Source organism: Salvia splendens, chromosome 3 (assembly GCF_004379255.2).
Source record: "Salvia splendens isolate huo1 chromosome 3, SspV2, whole genome shotgun sequence".
Classification (NCBI taxonomy): domain Eukaryota; kingdom Viridiplantae; phylum Streptophyta; class Magnoliopsida; order Lamiales; family Lamiaceae; genus Salvia; species Salvia splendens.
This window is the reverse complement of record NC_056034.1, coordinates 26,721,216-26,734,852: the sequence shown is the minus strand read 5'-3', so window position 1 is coordinate 26,734,852 and position 13,637 is coordinate 26,721,216. Positions and strand designations below refer to the sequence as shown.

Here is a 13,637-nt window from a genome sequence, read left to right as displayed (position 1 = left end):
GACTTCGCCAGGGAGATCCGTTATCGCCGTCACTGTTTGTGCTTGCTGCAGATTATCTTTCGAGGAGCTTGAACAGGCTTGTGGACACACATCCCGATATGGAGTATAGATGTGCTAGGCGCGCGCCGGCCATATCCCATCTGTCTTATGCCGATGACATTATCATTTTTGTCAGGGCGCACAGACAGTCCGTGGAGAGGCTGGTTCATTGTCTCGAGCACTATTCTGTCGTGTCGGGTCGGGTCAGATGGTGAACAGGGGAAAGAGTCATTTCTACCTCTTTGAGAAGTTCGACGCTTGGGCGGCTGAGGTGACAGAGGCGAGTGGATTCCAGCAGGAATTCCTCCCTTTCACCTACCTCGGTGTCCCTATCTATAAGGGGGGGCTGAAGGCCGACTACCTTTTAGATATCCGACAGAAGATGGTGGACCGGATTCACAGCTGGTCTCACAGACATCTTTCTCTTGGAGGGCTCCTCGCTCTGATCAAGAGCACCCTTGTAACCATCCCTCTTCACATCTTCCAGGTCCTGAGACCGTATCAGTATTGGATGAGGGAGTTGGAGCAGATCTTGGCCCAGTTCTTTTGGGGCACGGTTGGGGAGCAGAGGAAGATTCACTGGGTTAGCTGGAAGAAGAAGATTTGTCTGCCGTTGGATGAGGGAGGCCTCGGCATCCGTCGTTTCTGCGAGGTCGTCAAAGCTTTCAGCATCAAGCTTTGGTGGAGATTTCTCGCGCAGGATTCACTTTGGGCGCAGTTCACGATGCGCAAGTACTGTTTCCATGCTGGGCGTGCTTTCATTTCTCCTTACTCTGTGCATGATAGTCCTATCTGGCATCGTCTCACGGACATTAGGGGTCAGGTTCATGGTCTCATTAGGTGGTCCCTAGGCGAAGGGCGGATTAGTTTCTGGGACGACGTGTGGTTCGGGGATCTTCCCCTTAGGACCTATTGTCCGCCCGGGACTGATCTTCCTGCCGCTGAGGTCTCTAGGTTTTGGCGTGATCATACTTGGCATGTTGAAAAACTGCATGATTATCTGGCTTTGTATGGTGTGCCTTTGCATGTTTTGGATCTTATCAGGGCTGTTCCGATTGAGGTGGGCAGGCGGGATGTGATGCGATGGAGCCTCACTAGCGATGGCGAGTTCTCGACGGCCTCAGCCTGGGAGCTCATCCGGACACGGTCCCCTAGACATTTCGGACTTCGCATGGTTTGGAATGCTGGGCTGACCCCTACCATCTCTGTCTTCATCTGGCGCCTCCTCCTCCAGCTTCATCATTCCCTGTTTGGTATACTGGTTTATCTGGACGGAGAGGAATAGCTGCAAGCATCGCGGCATTTCTTTTCGTTCTTCACATGTTATTTAGCAGGTTGTTCGGCACCTGCGGATCTTGGTGGCGGCAGGCGTGCTCGTCCCCACTCATTGGCGTGGTTGCTCTCCGGCTGTTGACTTCATGCCTTCGATTCCTCCTCGCCGGCGAGTTCTGAGGTCCTTGCAAGTGCTTTGGCATCCACCCGACGATCCTTGGGTGAAGCTGAACACCGACGGGGCCTTTACTAGCTCGACGGGACAGGCAGGCGGTGGGGGAGTGGTTCGTGGCTCAGACGGTTCTCTCTTGGGGCCTTTTGTACGCCTCTCGTAGCTGGGTCGGCCTTCGAGGCGGAGCTTTTAGCTCTTCTTCACGGGCTGCCACTGGCTATGCAGTTCTCCTCGCATGTCTGGGTCGAGATGGATGTGGCAGCAGTGGTCGCGGTGTTCACTTCAGGACGCGGAGGAGCAGCGGATGTGAGACATCACATGGCTCGCATTCGTACTTTGCTTGCACAGATACAGTTCATGTTCTCTCACATCTTTCGAGAGGGCAACCGGCCAGCTGACTTTCTGGCAGGTAGGGGGGTCCAGACCCCTGCCATTACCTTCTTTGATGCGGATTCAGCGCCTCGATATTTGAAGTCGCTCGTCAGGATGGACCAGTTGGGCTATCCGAACTTCAGATTCAGATATCGAGATGGATGACTACTTCACTTGGTTCGTGGTTTTGATTTATGGTTTTTTGATTTCCTTTGGATTTGGCCCGCTTTTGGCCATCCTCCTTGTTCTTTTTATGATGTAGTGCTTTGTTATGTTTATTTTCTCTTTAGTTAGATGGTTAGTACCCGGTCTGTGGGGATACCATAGTAGCTTTGTTAGCTCTTGTGTTTTGTATATCTCGTGCGGACCGAGTCACTTTTGGGCTCGTCTGATGTATGTTCTTTTGGTGATTTTTGATATATACAGGTTGGGGGTCCGCCTTAACCCCCCGCCGTGATGGTGTTTGAGGAAAAAAAAAAAAAAAGAAGAACCCAAGTTCGTAGTTAGATAAAGGTTCGGCATAATGCCTTAAGCCAAAAAAAGTAGGCTAGTGCCTTAAGCCAAAAACAAGTTCCAGTACACTCCAAAGAGTGCTTAACCCCTAAAACACCATCAGTCTCCAACAGGAACACCACAAAGTCCGGGCGATCTATCTCTGGGATACTCATGAACAAATCAAGTAGCTCCGGCTCTTTCACAAGCTTCGCAGATGTGTAGAACTTATGCTTCATTGTTAAACCAGGAATGACACCCAAAAGCTTATACACCTCTGATCGCTTGACACTTTGATCGAACTAGTACCCAATCCTAGTTGACAAAGTTTGAAGACGGTCATTTGTTTTGGCATGCATCCAATTCATCAGATCAAGGTACCCATCAACTTTGTCAACTGCTTTGCGCTTTTTATTGATTTTTTTAACTGATTTTTTAGGAGATGTCACCTCGTTCAACTGGCTTCCATCGGCAGTGGCAGACATGACATGGTCTAGAATAACTTCATCAGCGAAGAATTCTTCCAGGTTGACACAGTAATCTCCTTCATAAGCATTGATGTTTTCTTGTGTAGCTTTCATCTTATTCATGGCCTCCTCTGCGCCTTTACCCTTATCTCCAGATGCACGGTCCTTCCCATAGATCTCTTTCCAAGCTTCCCAATGAGGCCATGATTTGTTGCGCATGTACTTCGCGCTGTTGTCCTTCTAATTTATACAATTGACAAAAATCAATCAATGAAACCATAAACATAACTAAAAGTAGAATAGGAAAGGGTTGATTCAGAATACCAACTACAATGTAGAATGTAAGCATATACTGATTAAATCCGGATACTCACCTGCACAATCTGTGACCACTAATCATCGTCACAATCTATCTTGTAGTCCCCGTGATTGTTGAAGCCCACCCCGCTTTGGTCGAGGATCATGGCTAGGGTGGAGTAGAATTTTTTCCAGGTGGTAATCTTTGATTGAATGTGAGGCTGAGCCCTCAGATCAGTATTCGGAAAATCACGCTTCAAGGCATCCTCTATTCGAGTTAAATACCCCGACCTGAAACCGTTATCAGATTTCCACCCTGTTACAACCAAGTCCTTCAATGCAACTATTAGGGTGGCCTCCTCCTTGTCGGGCCAACTACGCCTTGACCTATCTCCTCTGATCGGCCTACGCCGAAGTAACTTGCTGTTGTCTACGAGACATGCCAACCCAACAAGGGAATGCGTCAAATATGCAACAACAAAGACAATTTAATTGATCAAATTGACCTTAACTAACCACCATTGCTACCGGGACCCATCGAAACCATTGTTGCGCATTTGAGATTCTGTCATTGCTCCACCAGATTGCACTACCACATGAATAGAGTAGATACAATGTCAATATTATTTTTAAAATATCAGATAAGAAAGTGAGCGTAAATGTTGTGTGTGAGAATGATTATAGGTGTTGCAGAACCCTAAAATATCAGTTATAGGAGCTGCAGAAAACAATTTCTTTTTTAGTTGTTCGTTGCCTAAAGTCGCATATCGATCATCTAATGCTAATAAATACCTCGCCCAAGAATTAACGATTATGACAACAATATCAGCACAAACAGACGACATGACAATGACGATAACGAAATCGACTCAATGAAAAATAAAGTCGACCCAAGATGAATCACACTTTACCTGGATAGTGCCTCGCCGTAGTTTCCCCACGAACTCCTCAGATGGTGAAGGCGCGGTGGGAGGGAAAGGTGGAGACAAATGGCGGGAGGTGAGAATGAACTTTTTGGAATCCCTCTCAAAGCCTTAAATATAACATTTTCTAGGGTTTCAAGTGAGGGTAATTTGGGGAGCACATAGTCTAATCCGTATGTGCATACACACAATCAAACGCATGTTTACTTAACATAAGTTAACAATAAAGTCAACCAAACACATGATGTGATACATATCTATATCCCAAATTTATGGATAATTTCATTTTTGACCTATCTTATCTTATCCTATCACAACAATCAATCGAGCCCTAAATAAAAAGTTTACAAGTCTCGATCCCATTTTTAAAAACATGTGAATTTCTATAGTCCCTCCTGATTATATAGGCGAGTTTTGAAGAAAACTAACATGTGTGCTTAAAATTGCAATGATTATAAGTACGACTAAACAATTAGTTATCTTATCAATTCTTTTTGTAAATTTTAATATATTAGGGTATAAACATATTAGTATTACTTCCTCCATTCTATAAAACTGTAGACATTTAGCATGACAGTGAATTAATGCACAAATAGTATAAAATAAGAGACATATAAATAATAAGTAATTATAATATTGTTAGTAAAAAATGAGACACACGAGAGAAAAGAAATTATCAAAAATAGAAAGAGATATTTTTATCGGATAAATTACATACACTACAACTGAATTGAAGAGTTTTCTACTGTATGAGCTAAAATTCTACTACAAACTGTTTTATTCCTCTCACTAGGGCTTTGACTACTTACAATTCTTGGTCATTTGCCCTAAATTTTCATTTTATTTTGTTTCGAACAATTCAAATCGTGGAAGTTCTTTCGCCTACTTCATGAAAACTTGGAGTTTTACGTGTCGTAGTTTTCTTGTTTTTGCGGTGTTGTGTTTGAGTTTCGATCATGGCACATCTCAATCGGAGGAGGCTAAGACGAACAAATTTAGGGAACGTGAGGCCACTGATGATGCCCTTGGTTACCCCAATTTGTAAGTTTATTAATGTTATCTAGTGCTTTCAATCTTAATCGGTTCATATTGTTCGAAGCGAATGCCTGTTTTTCTTTTTTGATTTATGATTTATTTAAAGATTGATTCACGCAATTCATTTTGCAACATTGTTGAAGAGTTAATTGATGCGTAAAATTTCTCTGTCGATAGTGACGAGGACGAGTTGTTGAACACACAATGCCCTCAGCATCTGGAACTTAGGTGGCAGGCTGAAGTGAGTTCTAGCATATATGCAACTCCCTTGGTGGCAGATATTAACAGGTGATGGAAGGAATACAAGTAATTCGTCCCTCGTTGATTGAATGGTTAATTGCACATTGCATGTTTGTTCACTTCCCCTTATGGAACATTGATGCCATATAAAACCACCTAGGTTTGATTTAAATGTATAGATGGTGAAAGAGATGATCTTTTTAACAGGTTATGGGCCTGCTGTATATGTACATGTATGGATATTGATTTTATATTATGAGCTTTCTTAACTGCTCATAATGTTAGTTTGTCTATTTATTATTTGTTTTCACATCTGAATCTTGATAAGTTCTATTCATACACCAGTGATGGAAAGCTAGAAGTCGTAGTTCCTTCCTTTGTGCATTACTTGGAAGTTCTAGAAGGATCTGATGGAGATAAATTACCAGGTAGCACCATGAACAATTCATAAATTTTCTTGTTTTTTACAAAGTGACCTTAAGATATATTCTAGATTGATTTATCTTCTTTTATACATCTAGAAGGAAAGTTGCATAAAGAATCAAATAATTGTATGAATAATTTTGGTTTATTTTGTAATTGAGCACTTTATCAGGATGGCCAGCTTTTCATCAGTCTACGGTCCACTCTAGTCCTCTTCTTTACGATATTGATAAGGACGGTGTCAGAGAAATTGCTTTAGCCACCTATAATGGTGAAGTGCTCTTTTTTAGGTAACTGCTGTTTATGCAAAATGCTTCCCTTTGTTATGGATTATAGTTATCCTGTCTTAGCTTATTAATCTTGTTTCATAAAATAGGGTTTCAGGATACATGATGTCAGATAAACTGGAGATTCCAAGGTTGAAAGTTAAAAAGGATTGGCATATTGGTTTGCTTCCAGATCCTGTTGATCGCTCTCATCCTGATGTTGACGATGACCAATTGGTCCAGGAGGCTCTTATGGAGTCATTACACCGTAAGTTTGTTACCTTGTCATTTAAGCATCATTAGTGTTGTCCAAAGCGCGCTGCACACATGCGTCAACTCGAATCGCCCCAAGGTAGCTGGAGCGAGCTATATTCCACTGGCTGTGGCACAGGGAAAGTTTAGGGGAAAATTCTATTTGTTGTTCTTTTACACATCTAATCAATTTGTCTTTGGATATTCTCAAGAGAAACTAATTAATAGAGCTCTTTTAAACTACAGATGAAAGGTCTATATTTAATGTCATTTATACCTTCAGTAATGTGTCTTTGGATATTCTTACAGAGAAGTAATTAATACCCTCTCCGTCCTGCCATAAGCGAGGTGCTTCTTTTGGGCATGATATTTAAGAAATTGATATTGAAAGTGTTAAGTTGGGCGAGAAAAAAATAGAGGAGTGAAGAGAGAGAATAAAGCAGGTGAGAGAATAAATTAAGAGAGAGGAAATGTATTATGTTTTGCTAAAAAGGGAAATGACCCACTTATGGTGCGACACCCCACAAAGGAAAGGGACTCGCGTATAGTGGGACGGAGGTGTAGTGCTCCCCAATTTCTTTTTTTTTTTGGGGGGGGGGGGGAGTTGCCTTGTTGCCCCAAAATTTCACCTAATCGTCTTGGTGCCTTCGTGCTCATTTAACAATACACATCATGTTACTTTGATAGTTTTGAAAACCAACTTCTTTGATATCCTATATGTGACTATCGTGGTTGCCTGATGCATAAAATAACAACTAATGGCGATCTTATGCTAGATCTTTCTTAATATGGTTGGTGGTGCCCTAGACAATAATTCAATTTCTCAGTGTTATAGTGTTATGGACTTACTGCTATTGATCGTTCATGTTCTATTTCCTGCAGTAGTAGTTCCCTTGCTCTCTCTGTTCTCTGCAATATTTATCTTTAATTGTAAGTTAATTGCTAAGTTCATCTTTTCAAGGTAAGCGTAGGATTATAAGTCTTTAGTTAGTAAGAGTTTTATTCGAGTTGGAGTCTTGTAAATAGTTTAATGTTTCTCAATTTTAACTTTGAAGTTTGCCAAAGTGTGAACAAAATTAGTTTTGAGTCCAACAGTTGCTGTTACCCTCTTTGGAGGTGTGTAGACCTTTTTGAAGGTGTGGCCTTCTCAGAGGATTTTATCATTTGTAATTTATTTTTAATTATGTTTCTATTCAATTAGTTATGTTTTTTCTCGGTACCCTGTTCTTTTCGTGCTTTTCATGATCATGTCCAGCCAACAACCGCCTATCTCTATCAATTTAGTGTGGTGACTGATGGTTTGTGTCTGGTTTTGATACAAAGCACAAACGCTAGACTTGAATGATTAGAGAAGGCGGTCGAAGACCACACCCGATCGTGATCGTTTGCAGAACTGAAAGTGATTTGGTATGAGCTGAAAAAAATTGCGGCTTCCGAGGAATTAATAAAATCCATCCATACATGGCTCTAGCATTTTGTGCAATGCTTGCCTCCCCTTCCATTAGCAGACCGCTTCCATTCTACTCCCCCAACACTGCTGATCATCCCCACAGCCAGTACCGGCACCAATGGCCCTACAACCCTTCCTCCCTTCGCCATACGACCAACAATGCCTTATGACCTTTCAATGCCACCGACACTCTTGCATGGCTTGCACGCCGGCTAAGGCTTTCTCATCAGCAAGACATCGCTGAGCAATGGGTTGATCTTGTGCTCATCGCATTGTCCATTCTAACAATGCCATAGATTCAACTATAACTTTGATGCTCCTCGCCTCTCACGTGGACACAATTTAACCTTGAGATGTTGCTATGTTTCAGTAGTGGCACCACCCTTGATGGCTTGGAGATGTTAGAACACAAAAGGGACTACACATTTTTTATATTCAGCAATTGCCGAACTTTCACAGAAATAATACAAGCTAAATCCTCCCCTTCTAACCTCCAACTGATCTAAACATGCACTACAAAATTAGAAAGATAACCAACAATACCCACTGGAATATAACTAACTATTTCCACACCACTTCCACATTCACACTCCTACTTCCCTGTCATGTCGACAATGTGTATTGCTGTCAGAGCAGGATTAGGAGTCTTTAGTTAATTATTCCCTCCGTTCCTTGTTAATAGAGGCATTTCTTTTCGGCATGGAGTTTAAGAATAGTGTGTTAAAGTAATAGAGAATAAAGTAAGAGAGATGAAGAGAGATAAAAGTAAAAGAGAGAGTTACGTTTTGCAATGTTATCAAATAGCGGATTTGGCGGCGCCATGGCGCTATGGCATGGCATTCGGTGGTGGAAACGCCATAGCACCATGTCTCTGCCATAGCACCGCCATATCCGACATTTGACAACATTGCGTGTGTATTGTATTTAGGAATGGGGCATTATGCAAGAAACATGGAGGTTAGAGTTGTATTTTATACTTTATTAATTGTTTAAAGTGATTTAGATGTTATATTTTAATTATTTTCTAATTTCTGAATTATATATAAATATATAAGTATTATTTTATTTATTTAATTTTTGACCGCCATATCCGCCATACTAATACGCCATATCCCTGTGGCGGTTTTTAGGCGAACCGCCATAAGCCGCCATACGAGATTGATAACATTGACTTTTTGCCAAAAATAGAAATGACTCAATTATCTTGGAACTTCCCAAAATAGAAAAATGACTCTATTAACATGGAACGGATGGTGTATAGTTTTATTCGAAATAGAGTCTATAGTAGTCTTATAAATAGGTTTATGTTTCTTAGTTTTAAGTGTGCAGCGATTGTTGTAGCCCTTTTTGGAGGCATGTAATCCTTTCTGGAGGTGTGGCCTTTACGGAGAAGTTTTATCGTTTGTAATTTATTAAGTCAAGTTTCGATCTAGTTAGTTGTGGTTTTTTTCTCCGCCCCTTGTTCTTTTCATGCATTTTCTGTTCGTTTCCAGCCAACAGCTGCGTTATCTCTATCACATACAGTGTACTTTGTAAAATTGTCCACTATACAGGTTTTGACTTGATACACTTTTATTCTGTTCTCTCTCAATACCATCTGGCAGTTTTCCATTTGAGTTTGACTTTAAAACTCTGTTTAGTATGCAAACCATTGTATTAAACTTATGTCTATAGACAATTTAACCATGTAGCATAGTGTACCCCTCAGCCCTGAGGTGGGATATATGTTGCTCTTTTTGGAGTGTATATTTTTGTAAATTTATCTCTAATTCGAAATATTTCTCAGAGCCCAATGCAAGTACACTTGCAGCAAATACTATGCACTCCACAACAAGTCTCAATGACTCATCAAATCCAGTCTCAGAAGAAGTTCATCATGACACATCAAACCACACAATCTCTTCTGATATTCAAAACAGTAAGCTGAATAGGACCACACTTGCTGCAAATATCTCCCACTCCACCGCGAGTGACCATAACTCATCTAATGCTGTCCCGGAAGAAGTTTATCACAACACATCAAACAACACAACCTCATCTGAAGACAAAAATAATGACAGTCCAGTGGGAGCAGATATCAAGGTACCACCACAAACAAATGATACATCATCTTCTGCTTCTGGGTCTGAAGAAACTGGAAAGGCTGCAAGAAGGAGGCTTCTTGAAGTTAAAGATACAAAAGACAATGAGGATGTTCATGCTGCAACTGTAGAAAATGAGGGAGGTCTGGAAGCAGAAGCTGATTCTTCATTTGACTTGTTCAGGGAGACTGATGAGTTGGGAGATGAGTATAACTATGACTATGATGATTATGTTGATGAAACCTTGTGGGGAGACGAGGAATGGACTGAATCAGAACATGAGAAATTGGAAGATTTTGTTCACATAGATGCGCATGTCTTGTGCACTCCAGTAAGTATATCAAGGCTTAAAGCTTTTTTTTTTGTCAGCTTCTTTGTTAATTTGAATAATGTATAATTTTTCGTTCTGATCAACTTCAGGTTATAACAGACATAGATCATGATGGTGTCTTTGAGATGATTGTTGCTGTTTCTTACTTCTTCGACCATGAGTGAGTATCCCTCTACCTGTAAAGTATCTCTCCATTTATAGCCTCCTCATACTCTATTTAGGTGACATTCTCAACAGATCAGTATTATTTGAGCCTCTGTAGTGTACTTTTAGCTAAATCTCTGTTGTGCCTGAACATCATAAAATGGTCATCTCATTTGTAATTTTGTATTGGGTAACTCAGAAAGTTTCCTCACAATTTCTTTTACTCTTCTTTTCTGTTACTGTTATTTGTGTCACTGTTATTGTTGCTCAGTATTAGAAGTTTCCTTTGAAGCAATTCGTATTGATAAATGATCTGAGATTTGACGCCATCCTTTATTTTGATTTACTCCACATGGGAAGTATGATTAAGTTCTTAATTCTTTAGCCATATCTTGTATTTTTTATTAATTGCTACTAGCCTACTAGCATAACTGCTTGCACGGTATTTTCAACTGATGTATATGAAGTTTGATAGGTATTATGACAATCCAGAACATTTGAAGGAGCTTGGTGGTATTGATATCGGAAAGTATGTTGCTGGTGGCGTTGTAGTTTTCAACCTTGATACAAAGCAAGTTAAATGGAGTGCTCAATTGGATATGAGTACTGAAACTGGAAAGTTCCGAGCCTACATTTATTCGTCTCCTACAGTTGTTGATTTGGATGGTGATGGAAACTTGGACATTCTAGTTGGCACTTCTTTTGGCTTGTTCTATGTGTTGGACCACAAAGGTGTGTGTATATTAGTATCATTGAATTACTTTTACTTGCATGGAATTTATCAATAAATTTTCTCGAGAATCTGTTATTGCAGCAGTTTATTTAGATTTTTGATTTATGTAATCTCAATCAAGTCACTTTCTCTAGTGGATATGAAAGAAATATCAGTAAGTAACTTTTGCCCAGTTAGTTGAGAAAGTTCTTGGTTCTTTTAAATGTCTAACTGTTAAATGTATTGCCCAAGTGGAAATAATGCTATCTTAGACCTGAAAAAGTTGTTCTTAAATCACCTTTCATCATGGTCAGCTGTGTAAATTTTATCTTTGTTGGTCGGATGGTATCTAGTTATAGTCGAGATGCTACGGAGAATAATCCTACTGAAATTGTTCTTGATTGTTTCCTATCCGTCCATATATTATTGTTATTTTGCTTACCTTCCAATTTACTGATTCAGGCAAAGTTAGAGAGAAGTTTCCCCTTGAGATGGCTGAAATTCAAGGAGCAGTTGTTGCAGCTGACATTAATGATGATGGGAAAATTGAATTTGTAACGGCTGATGCCCATGGAAATGTGGCTGCATGGACTCCACAAGGAAAAGAAATTTGGGTAACACATGTGAAGAGCCTTGTTCCACAGGTAACCTGTGATATCTTGACTTCTATATATGGTTGTATTCAACATATACATACACACATGATCAATTACATCTTTCCTACAGGGGCCCACCATTGGAGATGTAGATGGTGATGGTCACACCGATATTGTTGTGCCAACTCTATCTGGAAACATATATGTTCTAAGTGGCAAGGATGGATCAATTATACGACCATATCCTTATAGAACACATGGAAGAGTGATGAATCAAGTTCTTCTAGTTGACTTGAAAAAACGAGGGGAGAAGCAGAAGGGGCTTATGATTGTTACAACATCATTTGATGGGTATTTATACCTCATAGATGGCCCTACTTCATGTGCTGATGTTGTGGATATTGGAGAAACAGCGTAAGATAATTTGGAGTGCTATACATGACTGCTCATTCTTTGAGCTACTACTATTTTTCCATTCACCCAAAAACGACTCTTGATCTGTTACAGATATAGCATGGTTTTGGCTGACAATATTGATGGTGGGGACGACCTTGATCTTATAGTTGCCACCATGAATGGAAATGTCTTCTGTTTTTCAACCCCTTCACCACACCATCCTCTCAAGGTAATAGCTGAACAATATCGCCTGTTTGCTATTGTTGGCAGATTTTATTCAATTTGTCTTTCAAATCTTGTAACTCCAGGCTTGGAGATCACCAAATCAAGGGAGAAATAATGCAGCACATCGGCACAATCGCCAAGGAATTTATATTACTCCATCATCACGTGCTTTCAGAGATGAAGAAGGAAAGCATTTCTGGGTTGAAGTCGAGATTGTCGATAGATACAGGTTTCCATCTGGCTCCCAAGCACCTTATAATGTCACGGTATGTTACTCCACATCTCTATATATCCCTACGTTTTTATCATTTTTGCAATATGTTTTATAATCTTCCCAAGCCTATGTTTGCAATCGTAGATAAGTTTGTTGGTTTCTGGTAATTACCAAGGAGAGAGAACGATTAAGCAAAACCAGATCTTCGATCGTCCTGGGACACATCGGATTAAACTTCCGACAGTAGGTGTAAGAACCGCTGGAGCTGTAATGGTGGAGATGGTTGACCGGAATGGGATCTATTTCTCAGATGATTTTTCACTTACATTCCATATGTACTACTACAAACTCTTGAAGTGGCTTCTTGTCCTTCCAATGCTTGGAATGTTTGGCATTCTTGTCATCCTCCGCCCCCAAGAAGCCATGCCGTTGCCATCATTTTCGCGGAACACTGACTTGTGAAATGGAGCTTTGCAAGTGAATATCTGACACACACCCATCAGCTACAAAGAAGTTGCTGAAGTACGGTTTTTGCATGAAACTATCAGAAGAGACATAATCGATGAAAGTGGATGAACTATGCACATGGAGTTTAAATTATCAAGATGTTCGGCAAAGGCAGTTGCTGGCTGATTGAATTGCATATTAAAAGCAATGCTGTGACTGAGGAAACTTGTTCCATAATTTTATGCAATGATAAGAATATATGAAAATTTTGAATTGATTCTAATTTGATCTGTTATGTGTTCTTATTTTGTGAAACTGCATTCTGCCCCTATTTACAAGAAGAAGTCAAAAACCACCGATTGAACACCCGTTAACCCAAGATTTATACCTTTTGTGATGTTTGATCTTGCAATTGAATACAAAATACAAAAGCAACAAAAAGGATAGTGTGGATCTAACTTTTAAAAATTAGACCCAAAATGATTTGATGGGAGACAAGAAATGAAGAAAACTGAATTTGATATTAGCTAAATCCATTGATGGAGAAAAAAATACTCTAAGCAATCTTTAACATACTAGATTCAACTAATGGCTCCACTACTCAAAGGAATTCACAAACCCTTGATGCATACTTATACTTATCATACTTGATTGGATCAATTGATGATCAAACCACCTAAGAATTTAGGAATTGGATAAATACTCTCTTCAAGAGACGAAACAAATCTCACTAAGATTCTAATTAAAAAATTTCCTCCCTCAAAATGCGGTAAAATGTCTATTTATAGGTA

At 40.2% G+C, this 13,637-nt stretch overlaps 1 protein-coding gene across 1 annotated transcript; it reads left to right on the top strand.

Moving 5' to 3' along the window:
- Nucleotides 1–4,777: 4,777 nt before the first annotated feature.
- LOC121795568 (protein DEFECTIVE IN EXINE FORMATION 1-like) lies at nucleotides 4,778–13,129 on the top strand. Its single transcript, XM_042194101.1, has 13 exons — nucleotides 4,778–5,075; nucleotides 5,247–5,357; nucleotides 5,655–5,737; nucleotides 5,905–6,022; nucleotides 6,109–6,266; nucleotides 9,487–10,112; nucleotides 10,202–10,272; nucleotides 10,732–10,988; nucleotides 11,431–11,612; nucleotides 11,695–11,978; nucleotides 12,072–12,189; nucleotides 12,269–12,451; nucleotides 12,544–13,129. The coding sequence occupies exons 1-13, from the start codon at nucleotides 4,924–4,926 to the stop codon at nucleotides 12,859–12,861; spliced, it is 2,661 nt and encodes an 886-aa protein (XP_042050035.1). The 5' UTR covers nucleotides 4,778–4,923; the 3' UTR covers nucleotides 12,862–13,129.
- Nucleotides 13,130–13,637: the final 508 nt, after the last annotated feature.